The sequence below is a fragment of the Sturnus vulgaris genome, chromosome 6 (assembly GCF_052056855.1).
Source record: "Sturnus vulgaris isolate bStuVul1 chromosome 6, bStuVul1.hap1, whole genome shotgun sequence".
Lineage (NCBI taxonomy): Eukaryota > Metazoa > Chordata > Aves > Passeriformes > Sturnidae > Sturnus > Sturnus vulgaris.
In genome coordinates this window covers 45739250-45751270 of record NC_142248.1, presented here as the reverse complement: position 1 = coordinate 45751270, position 12021 = coordinate 45739250, and the positions used below count along the sequence as shown (strand labels likewise).

At 47.1% G+C, this 12021-nt stretch overlaps 1 protein-coding gene across 3 annotated transcripts in view; it reads right to left on the bottom strand.

Annotated features, from left to right (window-relative positions):
- The window catches only part of DDHD1 (DDHD domain containing 1), a 62613-nt gene extending 50924 nt beyond the window's left edge, over positions 1–11689 (bottom strand). For all 3 annotated transcript variants that reach the window (XM_088166411.1, XM_088166413.1, XM_088166412.1), the window contains exon 1: positions 10988–11689. In XM_088166411.1, the coding sequence (XP_088022537.1) occupies positions 10988–11666 (679 nt within the window). In that variant the 5' untranslated portion in view covers positions 11667–11689. The remainder of the gene's footprint in view (positions 1–10987) is intronic.
- Between the last annotated feature and the right edge of the window lie 332 nt (positions 11690–12021).

Sequence of the window (12021 nt, the reverse complement as noted above, 5' to 3'; positions counted from 1 at the left end):
CCAGCTGTGTGCTGAATTCCTGAGGTGTTCATGATCCATCAGCTTGAATAAAGAGGTTGGAGTGTTCTAAGGGTATAGAACTTGTTTAGTAGAAAATAATTCCCAAAAATACCAGGAAAACCAAAATTCTGAGTAGTAGAAGTCCAACAATGCCTGCAAGTCACACAGAATTCAGTGTTTCATGACAATTGAGACTAACTTTGGAGTCTACATCCCATCAAAGGAGGGTGAAAGGTGAGATTTCAGTTTTCATGAACTGAGACTTAACCACAGCAGTGTCACCACACACAGCAGCCTCCTTCCTCAACCTCTGCAGTATTCCCAGACATTTTACACCTGTCAGGAATCCACATTTTTCAGCTCATCCAATGCACACAGACCCAGTCAGGCTGCCCTCCCAAACAAAGCTCTGCCTGAAGGAAGAAACGAAACGTGAGGGGGAGATAAAGGCTCCCATTGTGGCTTCAGCAATGCCAGGGTTAATCCTCACTGGGAAAATCTGGGAGCAATTCCTTAATTCTTCACTAAGCAGCCTGATGAGGCTCCATTCACTGAATCCACAGGCAGAGATATTTTTTTTTTAAATAATAATCACATGAATACTATTTTGTACTGCAATAAGTGAATACAAGACACCTCTTTTTCACTTTTGAATGGCTTCGAGTTTTTCACATGGGAATTTCCACCTACAGATTTTTGAAATTCCAACCATCAAGTATTAAAATAAACATTTTCAGGCTCTTTTTGCCTGAGAGAAACTTTTCCCAGAGTGGTTCCTTACAAGAGCAGTCTATAGCACTCAACAGCAGCTCTCAAACATAACTTGAGCCCTTCCCAGAAAGGCTCAAGCAGGAAACACTGTTTGAAACAAGAAAAAATTTAACATAAAATCTCTGCAGAACAGTTGAGTTTGGGAATAAATTAATATATCTGGCTCTGGAAAAGCTGTTCATACACAAATATAAATTATTTTCAGATCCAAAGACAATTATGGAGGTTTGAAAAACCCAAGTGAGGCAATCCTGGTTTCCAGCTCTGTGGGATTTTGAGGGTGACCAAGAAATTGCCTTTTTTTTCCCCCCATTACCTCCTTTAAACAGTTGCACACTCTCAGAGCAGCCAAATTGATTTTATTTCTGAACCACAAATTGCTTTTATTTCCCATCACAAGCTGGGGGGCAGGTTTGAACACTGAGCTACAGGGAAACCTCAAGAGAAAACCACCTGGAAGGAAGAGGAAGCCAGAAAATGACATTTCCTGCCATCAGCAGCACGGTTTGGTTCTCAGAAAACTGAACACGGCCCTGCAGAACCCAGATAATCAAATCTGTGATCACAGAACATAAAAAAAACCCATTTCCTGTGGAGCCAGGCTGGGAGAGCTGGGAATGTTCACCTGGAGAGGAGAAGGATCCAGGGAGAGCTGAGGGGACCTAAAGGGGCTCCAGGAGAGCTGGAGAGGGACTGGGGACAAGGGATGGAGGGACAGGACACAGGGAATGGCTTCAAACTAGAAGAGAGGAGATTAGGGGGGAATATTAGGGAGAAATTCTCATCTGTGAGGGTGGGGAGGGACTGGGATGGAATTCCCAGAGAAGCTGTGGCTGCCCCAAATCCCTGGAAGTGTCCGAGGTCAGGCTGGACATTGGGGCTTGGAGAAACCTGGGACAGTGGAAGGTGTCCCTGCCATGGCAGGGGTGGAACAAAATGATCTTTAAGGTCCCTTCCAACCCAAACCATCCCTTGACTCTCTCACAAACTCCAATTCTATGAACACCAAATCCCAGCTCCAGAAGGAAGAGAGTTGAGTTCATGAAGACAGGGAAGTGCATCAGTGGTCATTCCATGGAATATTCTGCATGGGGTGGGGAAATAACTTCCCACAAGAGATTTCTCAGTAAAATTTGTCACTCTGGGAAAGAGGTTTCTAAGCACAATTCCTCTGTTTAATCCTGCACAGGGGCTGCCACTGAAAAACTCCCATCTTTAATCCAGGAGACGTGATGCAAATTTATGACAGTAAAGAGCATTAAAAAGTGATGAACCAGAATTGCCATTTCAGCACCCAATTTCATAATTTTTTTAGCATTCACTTATCCACCTTCAATAAATTCATTCATGTCTTGCATACTCATATTTCACAAAGCTTAAACCACATTCTTTCAGTTACTTTTGTTTTATGGAAGAGTTAAAGACACTGGAATTACATCATGTTGTAATTTAATTTCTTTTTTGTCAATACAGAATTCCAAACCTATAACATGAGTGTTATTTATCTTTATCCCTGCAATCTCAATCCCTAGGAAAGGATTTTCCTTGATTTCTTTACTGCCTTAAGTTTTACCCCATTATAACCTGCAGCTGGCAGTGCTTCAGACTGAAAAATATCAACATATTTGACTGGTTATATACTTCCATGGTTTATTTATAAAAGAACTTCCAAATAAATCTGAATGGTGGAGATTAAAAGTAGATGAAAATCACTTAATTTTAATTAGTCACACGTATTTTACAATTTTAGAGGAAATCAGTTTAAGAGATTTTTCTCTGGAACACAGGATTTATTTATTTTTGCACAAATGGATCTTTTTTTCCCCCCACTGAAAATCCAAAGAATAAAAGAATACAAGTGCTGTAATTAATGGTGTGATAAGAACATGAGTGATTTGCATTATGATAATCACCAAAAGCCTCTGAATAACAAGAATTATGTTAAAATAAAAACTGTGTACAACATAAAATCTATGGCATGTGTGTGTAGTGAATGTGCATAACCCAGCTACTCCTTCATGAAGACTTTTAAAACTGGGTGATCACATCTAATATAAATTTGAATAAAAAATGCCTTTCTAATAAATTCCATCATTCATTTCCTGCCACCACAGTGCTGGACAGGGCACAGCCTTAAATCTCAATTTTGCACAGCTCAAACAATCCTTTTGCACCTGCATTGATTCAGGACCACGAAACTGTGACAAAACCAAGATAATACAGAAATAAGAACTCAAGTGGCCAAGCCCAGGCACTCCTGGCACTCTGCAGCATCAGTCCCAAGACACTTATGATGATGTACCCACAAATGAGATCTAAAAGGTTAATAGAATATTCAGAGGCTCAGAAATTTAAATTAAAGCTGGTGCTTTGCTCAAATTGACAATTCCCAGCTCTCCAAGCCCAAGGCCAAGAAGTTAGGCAAGAAACACAAGTTTATAAAACCAGGTTGAAATGTTTTTCAGTGTAGTAATTTCAGGTTCCTGCTTTTTGGTGTTGTAACATTTCCTTAAATTTGATTTCCTTAAATTTGATTTCCTTCTTACTACAGTGGCAAACAATTTGCAGCATGTGAGAATAACATCTGCACAAGCTGAAGGCAACTCTGAGGCTACAAATGTGACATCTGAAACTGAAAGTTAGCTAAATAATGAACTTCTCATACATTTACCAAGGACCTGGCCTGAAACACTTCCAGGGATGGGGCACCCACACTATCTGGGCAACTTGTGGCAGTGTCTATTTATATAAATATGAGCAAATAAATATATAAAAATATATTCCAGAATAAAATCAAGGGTGTTGTTAGAGAATTTTTAAAAAATGTGTTATCCATTCCTATTATATCAAGCCTAAAATCATGTTCTGGGTATATTTCATCAGGAACTTTAGAGACAAAACAAGGAGATACAAGTTCAAACTGAAAGAACTGGAATTTAGTTTAGATATGTGGGGGAAATTCTTGCCTGTGAGGATGGTGGTGTTGTAATGAAATAGCCCCAAACCAAAATTGCATAATTTCTTGTTGCTACCTAACATAACACACTTCAACTTTTTTTCTCTTTTAAAAAAAAGCTTAACATTGCACACCTTTCTAGCTCTCCTTCATGTTATTCCAGAACACAGCAGGTGAGTGACTTTTAAATAAATGGAATCACTTGTGTGACCTCCCTTTGTTCAACCACAAACGGTGTGACCTGTCCTGCTCTTCCAAAAGGAACAAGTCCTGGGGAGGAATTCAAGGGTGAAGCCTCAGCAAACTTCAGAGTGACACAAACTCAGAGCTTGTGACTGAGCTGAAAAGAGATTCTGTTCACTGAGCAGTAAAAATCATCATTTTGCTGGTTTATCCAGTAACTCCCAATTGCTTCAATGAAGCAATTTGTAATTTCCAGGTGAAAGTTACATTTGAGTTTCCTGGAGAACCAAGCACATTCCCAGCAATCCAACTGGATTTTCTTTCCAGAGCAGCTAAACCTGTGAGCCTCAGTGTTTGTTCCAGTGCTGGACCCCAGAGGCAGGAATAGATGTTTTGCTCTGCTCCAAACATGGAATTGCCTCTGTTTTACCTGCCTGAAGTATTCCAGCAACAGCCCAAAACTGTTTTGAATCCATTTACACTATGAATTGAGCAATCAGGAATTAAAGGCTGCTCTCTGGGGCTGGTTCCAGTCAAAGACAGAAGGAACCCCACAAAAACTGGTGAATGTGCTCCGAGTCATCAATGCTATAAATCATCCCAAAACACAGGATCACAAAATGCTTTGGGTTGGAAGGGACCTTAAAGATCATTTTGTTCCACCCCCTGCCATGGGACACATTCCACTGTCCCAGGTTGCTCCAACCCCAATGTCCAGCCTGGCCTTGGACATTGCCAGGGATCCAGGGACAGCCACAGCAAATCTGGGAATTCCATCCCAGCTCTTCCCCACCCTCCCAGCCAGGAATTCCCAATATCCCATCCATCCCTGCCCTCTGGCAGTGGGAGCCATTCCCTGTGTCCTGTCCCTCCATCCCTTGTCCCCAGTCCCTCTCCAGCTCTCCTGGAGCCCCTTTAGGCTCTGCAAGGGGCTCTGAGCTCTCCCTGGATCCTTCTCCTCTCCAGGTGAACATTCCCAGCTCTCCCAGCCTGGCTCCAGGAGTTAAGTTTTCCAGGGAGGATTTTCCTGGTTTAAGGGAACAGTTTAATCACCATCTCCACAATTGCTCTTTCCACAGACCTGATCCTGATGGTCCAAGGCAAAATCCTAAAGCTGACTTTACAGGCCATGTCAAGCAGGAAGCACTCATCAAAAAAAACCTGAACTGTCAAAACATGAAACAGGCTACATTTTAAACTTAGAATTGTACTTTTATTGAATTCTTATCCATTAAAACATTTCAATCCTAGTGCTCTGAAGCACTTCCACCACTGGCATTTGCTGCTGGAACCACTGAGTTTGTCCTTTATCAGCTCTTTCCCCTCCCCAAGGGAGACTTGCATTTTTTTAAAACCACAAAAGAACAACTCCTGTGCCACATGACCAACACGTGAACACCTCCCAAAAATGAGTGTGTGCTCCCAGCCCATCCCCAGCCAGGGGATTTTGCACAATCCCACTCTCACACCCTGAGTCTGCTCTCCTGAAAATCCAGCTGTGCTCCCCAGCTCCAGCAGCACAGAACAGCTGGACGACAGGTTCCTGGAATATCTTCCAAAATAAAGAAGAGCAAGATTGTCCCAGTGCACACCTCAGACCTGCCACTAATGAACAAGATGACAGCAAAGGTTATTTATGCCCTTGGATTGCTTCAACTCCTCCCTTCTCCACCCCAGGAATTATTTTTCTGTGCTCTCCTCCTGAACTCACTTCCTTCTTTGTCTACTCCAGAATTCCCTATCCCTTTATCCCCATGTTTGAATTTTCCCTCCATTTCTTCTCAGCCTGTAGGGTTTCCAGCAAACCAGTCTGATTTTCACAGAAGCCCAGAATGGTTTTGTTTGGGAGGGACTTTGAAGACCAGGGGCACCTCCCTCCATCCCAGGCTACTCCAACCCCAAAGTCCAACCTGGCCTTGGACACTTCCAGGGATCCAGGGACAGCCACAGCTTCTCTGGACAACTCTTTTAGTTTCTTTCATTGTAAATTTCTCAGCCTGGGATCGTGTTCCATTCATCCCAGCTCTCCCTAATCCTGCTGTTTACAACATTTATTATCCGTGGAGTTTCTCCTCCCCAGTCACTCCCAGCCCACCCCAAACAGATCCCATCACAACAGTGACTTTTCCTCTGGCCAAAACTCAAACCATTCCTTCACCCTCACTGTTTTCAACCTTACACACATCTCTGAGACAACTGCTTGTGCTTCTAATTTTCATTTCTTGCTCTTTTGCAGGTTTTTTTTCCCCCCATTTAGACTTTCTGCTCACTGACTGGCACAGAGTCAGCTCTTACACATCCTTGTGCTCCTCCAAAAGCTCTGCACAAAGTCTCTGCTTTCAGTGCGGTTTCCCCCAAAAGAGGAAAAATTCAAAACACTAAAATTCACCTGTCATCCGTCTTTAATCCAACTCTGTCACTTCCAAATTAAATCCCATCCTATTCCTTTGATCTCAGCACTGTCCAACCCATGTTCAAACCTGAAGGAAGTCAGAGCAGAACTCCTGATCCTCCTCATCCCAAAAACATTTCCTGCTGCCACAGTTACAGCAGAAAACATCCCTCTCACCCATAGTTTGTAATCCAAATATTCCCTGCATCTCTGCTTTTGTCCTTGTGGACCAAATCCAGCAGGAAAAGTGCTGGACCACATCAAAGGACAAGCACAACTTTCTAAGCCATGTCCACCCTTAACTGAACCATCCACTGGAGAATTATTTTGGTCCCATTTAAAGGAGAGGGACAACAGATTAATTTTGATTAAATATGCTTAAATAAAACATAAAAGGTGAGGGTATGGAAGAAACCTTCCCTCAGAGACACATCCCAAGTGCTGCCATCTCAACCCTGGCCTGGTGAAAGCATCCCAAAAAAAATCCCAAGCTCTCTCTACTGAGAGGCCACAAAAAAACCCCCCTGAACATATACACACAAGAAATTTATTTTTTAAAAATAAAATACATACAACACTGCAAATCATAAAGTTATTTGATCCAGGTGTGTGAGGTCACAGAATCCCAGAGTGGTTTGGGTTGGAAAGAACCTTAAAGCTCATCCCATTCCACCCCTTCCATGGGCAGGGACACCTTCCACTGTCCCAGGTTTTTACAAGCCCTGTCCAGCCTGGCCCAGAACACCTCCAGACCTTTTGGCCAGGAAGGAATTAGCCAAAAAACAAAGCTAAGAGATGTTTTTGAAAGGATGTTGCAGTAAAAACAGATGCAAAAAAAGGAGAACCCCGAAAGATTTTGAGTAGTGAAAGCAACGTTTCACCTTTACAAAGTAAACTGTCAGTGTTTTATTTGCCAAAGAATTACACACTTGGAGATAAAAAAAGCCATAAAATAGTACTTAGGAATTTAGCCTTCAATCAAAAGGTCATTTAAATAAAGGAAATTGTTATCAAACAAGTTCAAAGACTGTCCAGCACACTGAAACCAATGTTCTAAGTGTGCTGTAAAACAACTAAAACTAAACAAAACCAAATTAAAATCCCAAACAATGATATACTCTTGATTCCATACCCTTAATTTTCATCTTGATCAAGATGGCAGCTAAAATGTTTTTTTAAAGCAGTCCAATTCCAGCCTGAGCAGAGAGACCTTAAGTTTAAGACCTAGAGGTCCACTTTGTATTCACAGATTAAAGTATTTGTATTTCCAGATTAAAGTCAGTAAAATATCTGTTACATCAGTACATCTTCATTCAGGGATGGTTCAAGTGAATAATTTTTTTTATATATACAAAAATAGGCTTTTTACTTAATAGATTTCAGCAACTGTTTGGTAGAAAAATAATATACATTAAAAAAACAAGCAAAAAAAACCCCAACCTTACCAAACCTGTGTCTGGGAGTGGAGAATTTAAATAAATACAGGCAACTTGACAATGTACCTATAAAAAAAAAAAAGCCTGGAAAAAGCAAATACCTGACAGGACAATGGTTGCATGGGACAAACCCATGAGCCAGAAAACAGGAGAGAGTCACCCAAAAGTTTACAGGCCACAGATAGAACAAACTCACACAGGACTTTGAAAACTCCAAATTCCACAGCAAAATGGTTGTAAAGCAGCCCTCTTCAACTGAGAGGGCTGAAAAGGGCTGGATAATTTAAGATTTAAACAGAAGACCCTTGTATAAAATATCACTCTTGTCATCTCCACAGCAAACAAGAAGGAGCCCTGCTCCAAATTACTGACTTATCTGAAAGCCTACACTAATAATTTTCATCCTCTTGAACCATTTTTTGCTGGTTCTTCAGCACTAATTAAATAAATCCCAGAGGTCACAAGGTAAGGATAAAATTCTCAGTAATTAATCTGCTCAAATTGTAACTCAGGCTGATATTCTTGATGTTACCAAGGAATCCTTTAGCGAGCTTAAAATGCAGATATAAAAAAAAGTATTCCAGCACATGCCAAGCTACAACCAACATTTCCCTGGCATTGTGATGCCCCAGGAATTGTCAGCTGAGGAACCAACTGCTCAGTGTGGTGGCTGTGTGACAGCATCCTCCCCTGGAGCCCAGCACATACAGGAAAAAGGGCAAAATAACAAACAGAAAGGCTTTTGACCTTTGCTCTGAGCTGAACCATGAATCAGCAAAAGCAGCCAGAGGTTTCTGTACTCTTCAGCAGGCACCTCAGCACATTTGAAGTCAGTTGTACACATCACACCTCGTGCTTGTGTGGTCAGAGGGGAGCATTCTCCTGCCTTACTCACAGCTGGTTTGACACTTCCACGTCAGGGCAGCAGCCACCCTTTGGATCCAGAATTACACACACGCTGCCAAACAGGAATAATATGGGAATTATGGCTCCACCAAGGCCTTCAAAGGCACAGATAACACTGATTTGAATCCTGGGATTTGACCTTGCTGTTTTCTCAGATCTGGATGCAGCAGTTAGGAAGAATGGGAGAAAGGCACTCATAGGGAATAGAGGCAAGGAAATGTGCAGTGAAGAAGTTAAACCAGAAGGCACCAGAAGCCCCTTGAAACATCAAAAGTTGATCTCAGCCTTGCAAAGGACTAACCTGCTAATAAGAAAAGACTTGAGCACTGCCCTTAATCAGCTTTCTGAGGACTAGAAATCATCCCCGTCATTAGTCTGCTCAGGCCCAGGAGTTTATTTCTCCCCTGCCTCTGGTGCTCTGTACCTCTGGGAACCTTTCCTTCCAGCACCAGAAATCGTCTCTGCACAGCCTATGCTGCCATCTGAAACATCTGCTCCTCCAGCTTAATGAGACTGAATCAGCTTCCAAAATGGACAAGGCACAGTGTCAAGAAATTAAACCTTTAAGCTGCTGACGAGTGCAGTCCTTGCTCCCATTACCAGGAGCAATCCTGCCTCACCTGACAGCTCTGCTCGCTCCTTCCCCTCTCTCTTATGGCACAGTTACAGGGCTGGCAGCCTTTTCCTCTTCCCCTGGCTGTCCTGCTTCTTTTCTCTTCCCAGGAACCAGAAGCACCCAGTGCCAACAGCAAGGGGCTGCAGGGTGCTGACGGGGAGAAGCAGCTCCAGTTTCTGCTCCAGAAGCCGTGCCCAGGCTCCTCTAGCTCAGAATTCCTGTGCACTGAGACCTCTGCCCGCTCCTGGAGCTCAGTGTCTGTCTGCCGGGGTGGTGATTTGAAAGACAAATTGTCACACAAGTGAACTGTACCACACAGTATTGTCATTTATGGAGCTCCCTCCTGTAAAGAGGCTGATAAATAAAGAGGGAAAACAACAGAAAACCCTGGTTTTCATCTCTGAAACAGCTCTGCTGGTCCCCTGAGACTCTCACTGAGTCTCAAGATGAGAGAAACCTGCCTGCCCCTCTGCCAAGCCCATGCCAGGACATGCTCAGCTCCTCTGCAGCTCACTCGACTCCACAACATCTCCCTTGTCCTTGAGGGAATGCAGCTGGAAAGCTGAAAGTCCTCGGGAACAGCAGGTGAGCAGTGGCACAGCCTGTCAGCCTCAGGAAAGCAGGAGCTCACCTGTCCAGCAAGACCCCTGAGCCCTTCCCACCAGAGGAAAAGTGCAGGGAGTTGGGGTCCCTGCCCCACCAAGGTCTCCTGTCCTCCAGCAAAGGACACAGGAATGCAAGGGGAAAGGGGGCAGAGGGGGTGTATTCCCACCTCATTTTGAAATTGAGGGGGGGAAAACAAATTTCGCTCTACTGGAAGGGTAGGAATTAAGGATTATGTATGTATGAGATGCCTGTTGCAATTCCTCCAAGACAAACACCAAATCCCACTTCATGCCTCCTCCCAGTGGGCAGGTGATGAGAAAAATACAAAGCACAAGATCATCATTTCCCTAGTGGAGAGGACAGGGGTCACAAAGGGGAAGCCAGGGACAACCCTCTCTTCCATCATTTTTCACTGAAGATGGGGGATCATAGACATGTCTGTGGGGAGGAGAGAGTGCACAAACAACTGATGTTTCTGCTCTGCACCTGAAGGAAAGGTGAGCAGGGAGAATGCTGAAAGCAAATATCCACCCTCACTCACCCTCTGCTTAGGAAAAGCAGAGCTTAAGAAGGTTCTCAGCCACCTTCCCTCCCACTTTCTCCCACACACGCCAAGGAATGAGCAGATGCCCAGACCTCCCTTTTCCAAGTCTCTGGTGCCAGGTGTGCAATGCCCCAGATCACCTCCTCCAGGTTTGTGTGCACAGGGAGGCGAGGAGGATAAAGATGCTCAGTTCCCTTTGCGGCTGGACGTGCTCAGAACACCCTGAGTGTGGTGGGGAGGCGAGGATGGCCCAGTGTCCCTTCTCTCAGGGATGCCCAGATTTCTTCCCTTAGTGTCGCTGGCAGGGTGCGATGCCCAGAGCATTGCAAGGGGAATTCCCAGCCCCTCCTGGCTCAGGTACGTGCTGGAGGTGGGCACCGCGGGTCCTCTCTCTCTGGATAATTTGTCCTATATCGCTAACACACGAGCACACCGGCCGGGTCGTGCGCCGGGACAGCAAGGACCACTCGCTGTCCCAGCCGGTGTCACCAGCGCAGCTCCGTGCGCTCGGGGGATGCTCAGCATCCCTCCTCGGGACCACCCCGCCGCCTGCCCCGGCCAGCCCAGCGGCACTCACGGTTCCAATAGACGGGGTAGCTCTCAGCGCTGGCCACATCCACCTCGTAGAGCCCGCTCCGCACGCACACCGGCTCCACGGCCGCCGCCTCCCCGGCTCCGCCACCGCTGCCCAAGGCGCGGAACGCCAGCTCGATGCGCAGCGAGTCGTAGCCGATGAAAGGCTTCCAGGTCTTGCGGTCCTCGCGGTAGAACCAGCGCACCTCCTCGGCGCCCAGCTCCCGCACCACCTCATAGCGGGGCCGGCCGCCGCCCGGCCGCCGCCTCTCGGGCAGCGCGCTGGCCGCCAGCGAGAAGCCGCTGCCGCCGCTGTCGCTGCTGCCCAGCCCCGCGCCCTCGCCCTCGCTGCCCTCGCCGCCCGTGCCCGTCGAGTACCGCAGCGACGCGCCGGACTCGGCCGAGTCGAAGTCGCCGGCGGCGGCCTCGTCGCTGAGGCTGCGCTGCCGCGGCGGAGCCGGCTCGGGGTCGCCCTCGGAGGAGGAGGTGGAGAGCGCGGCGCGGAGCGGCTGCGGGCGGCGGGGCGGGCGGGCTCGGGCAGCGGCCGCTTCCTCCTCCTCCTCCTCCGCCGCTTCCTCCTCCTCGCCGCGGCTCGGCCGCTCGTAGCCGCCGCTGCCGTAGCCGCCGGCTTGGCCGGGCAGGTGCCGAGCGCCCTGCGGCGAGCCGGGCTCGGGGTAATCCATGCCGCAGCGCGCCCTGCCCGGCGGGGCCGCCCGGCCTCGCCCCGCCCGCCCCCGCCCCGCGCCCGCCCCGCGCCGCTGCCCCGGCCCGGCCGCGCTGCCGCAGCCGCCGCCGGCTCCGAGCGGGCGGGGGCGGAGCCGCCGCTTCGTCACGGGCGGCGCGACGGGGAGGGGGCGGAGCGGAGCGGAGCGGCGGGGAGGGAACGGCAGGGGGACACGGAGAGACGGCACGGGGGACACGGACACACGGCAGGGACATGGACACACGGCACGGGGGACACGGGCACACGGCACTGGGGACACACGGACGGCACGGGGGACACGGACACACACGGCACGGGGGACACGGACACATACG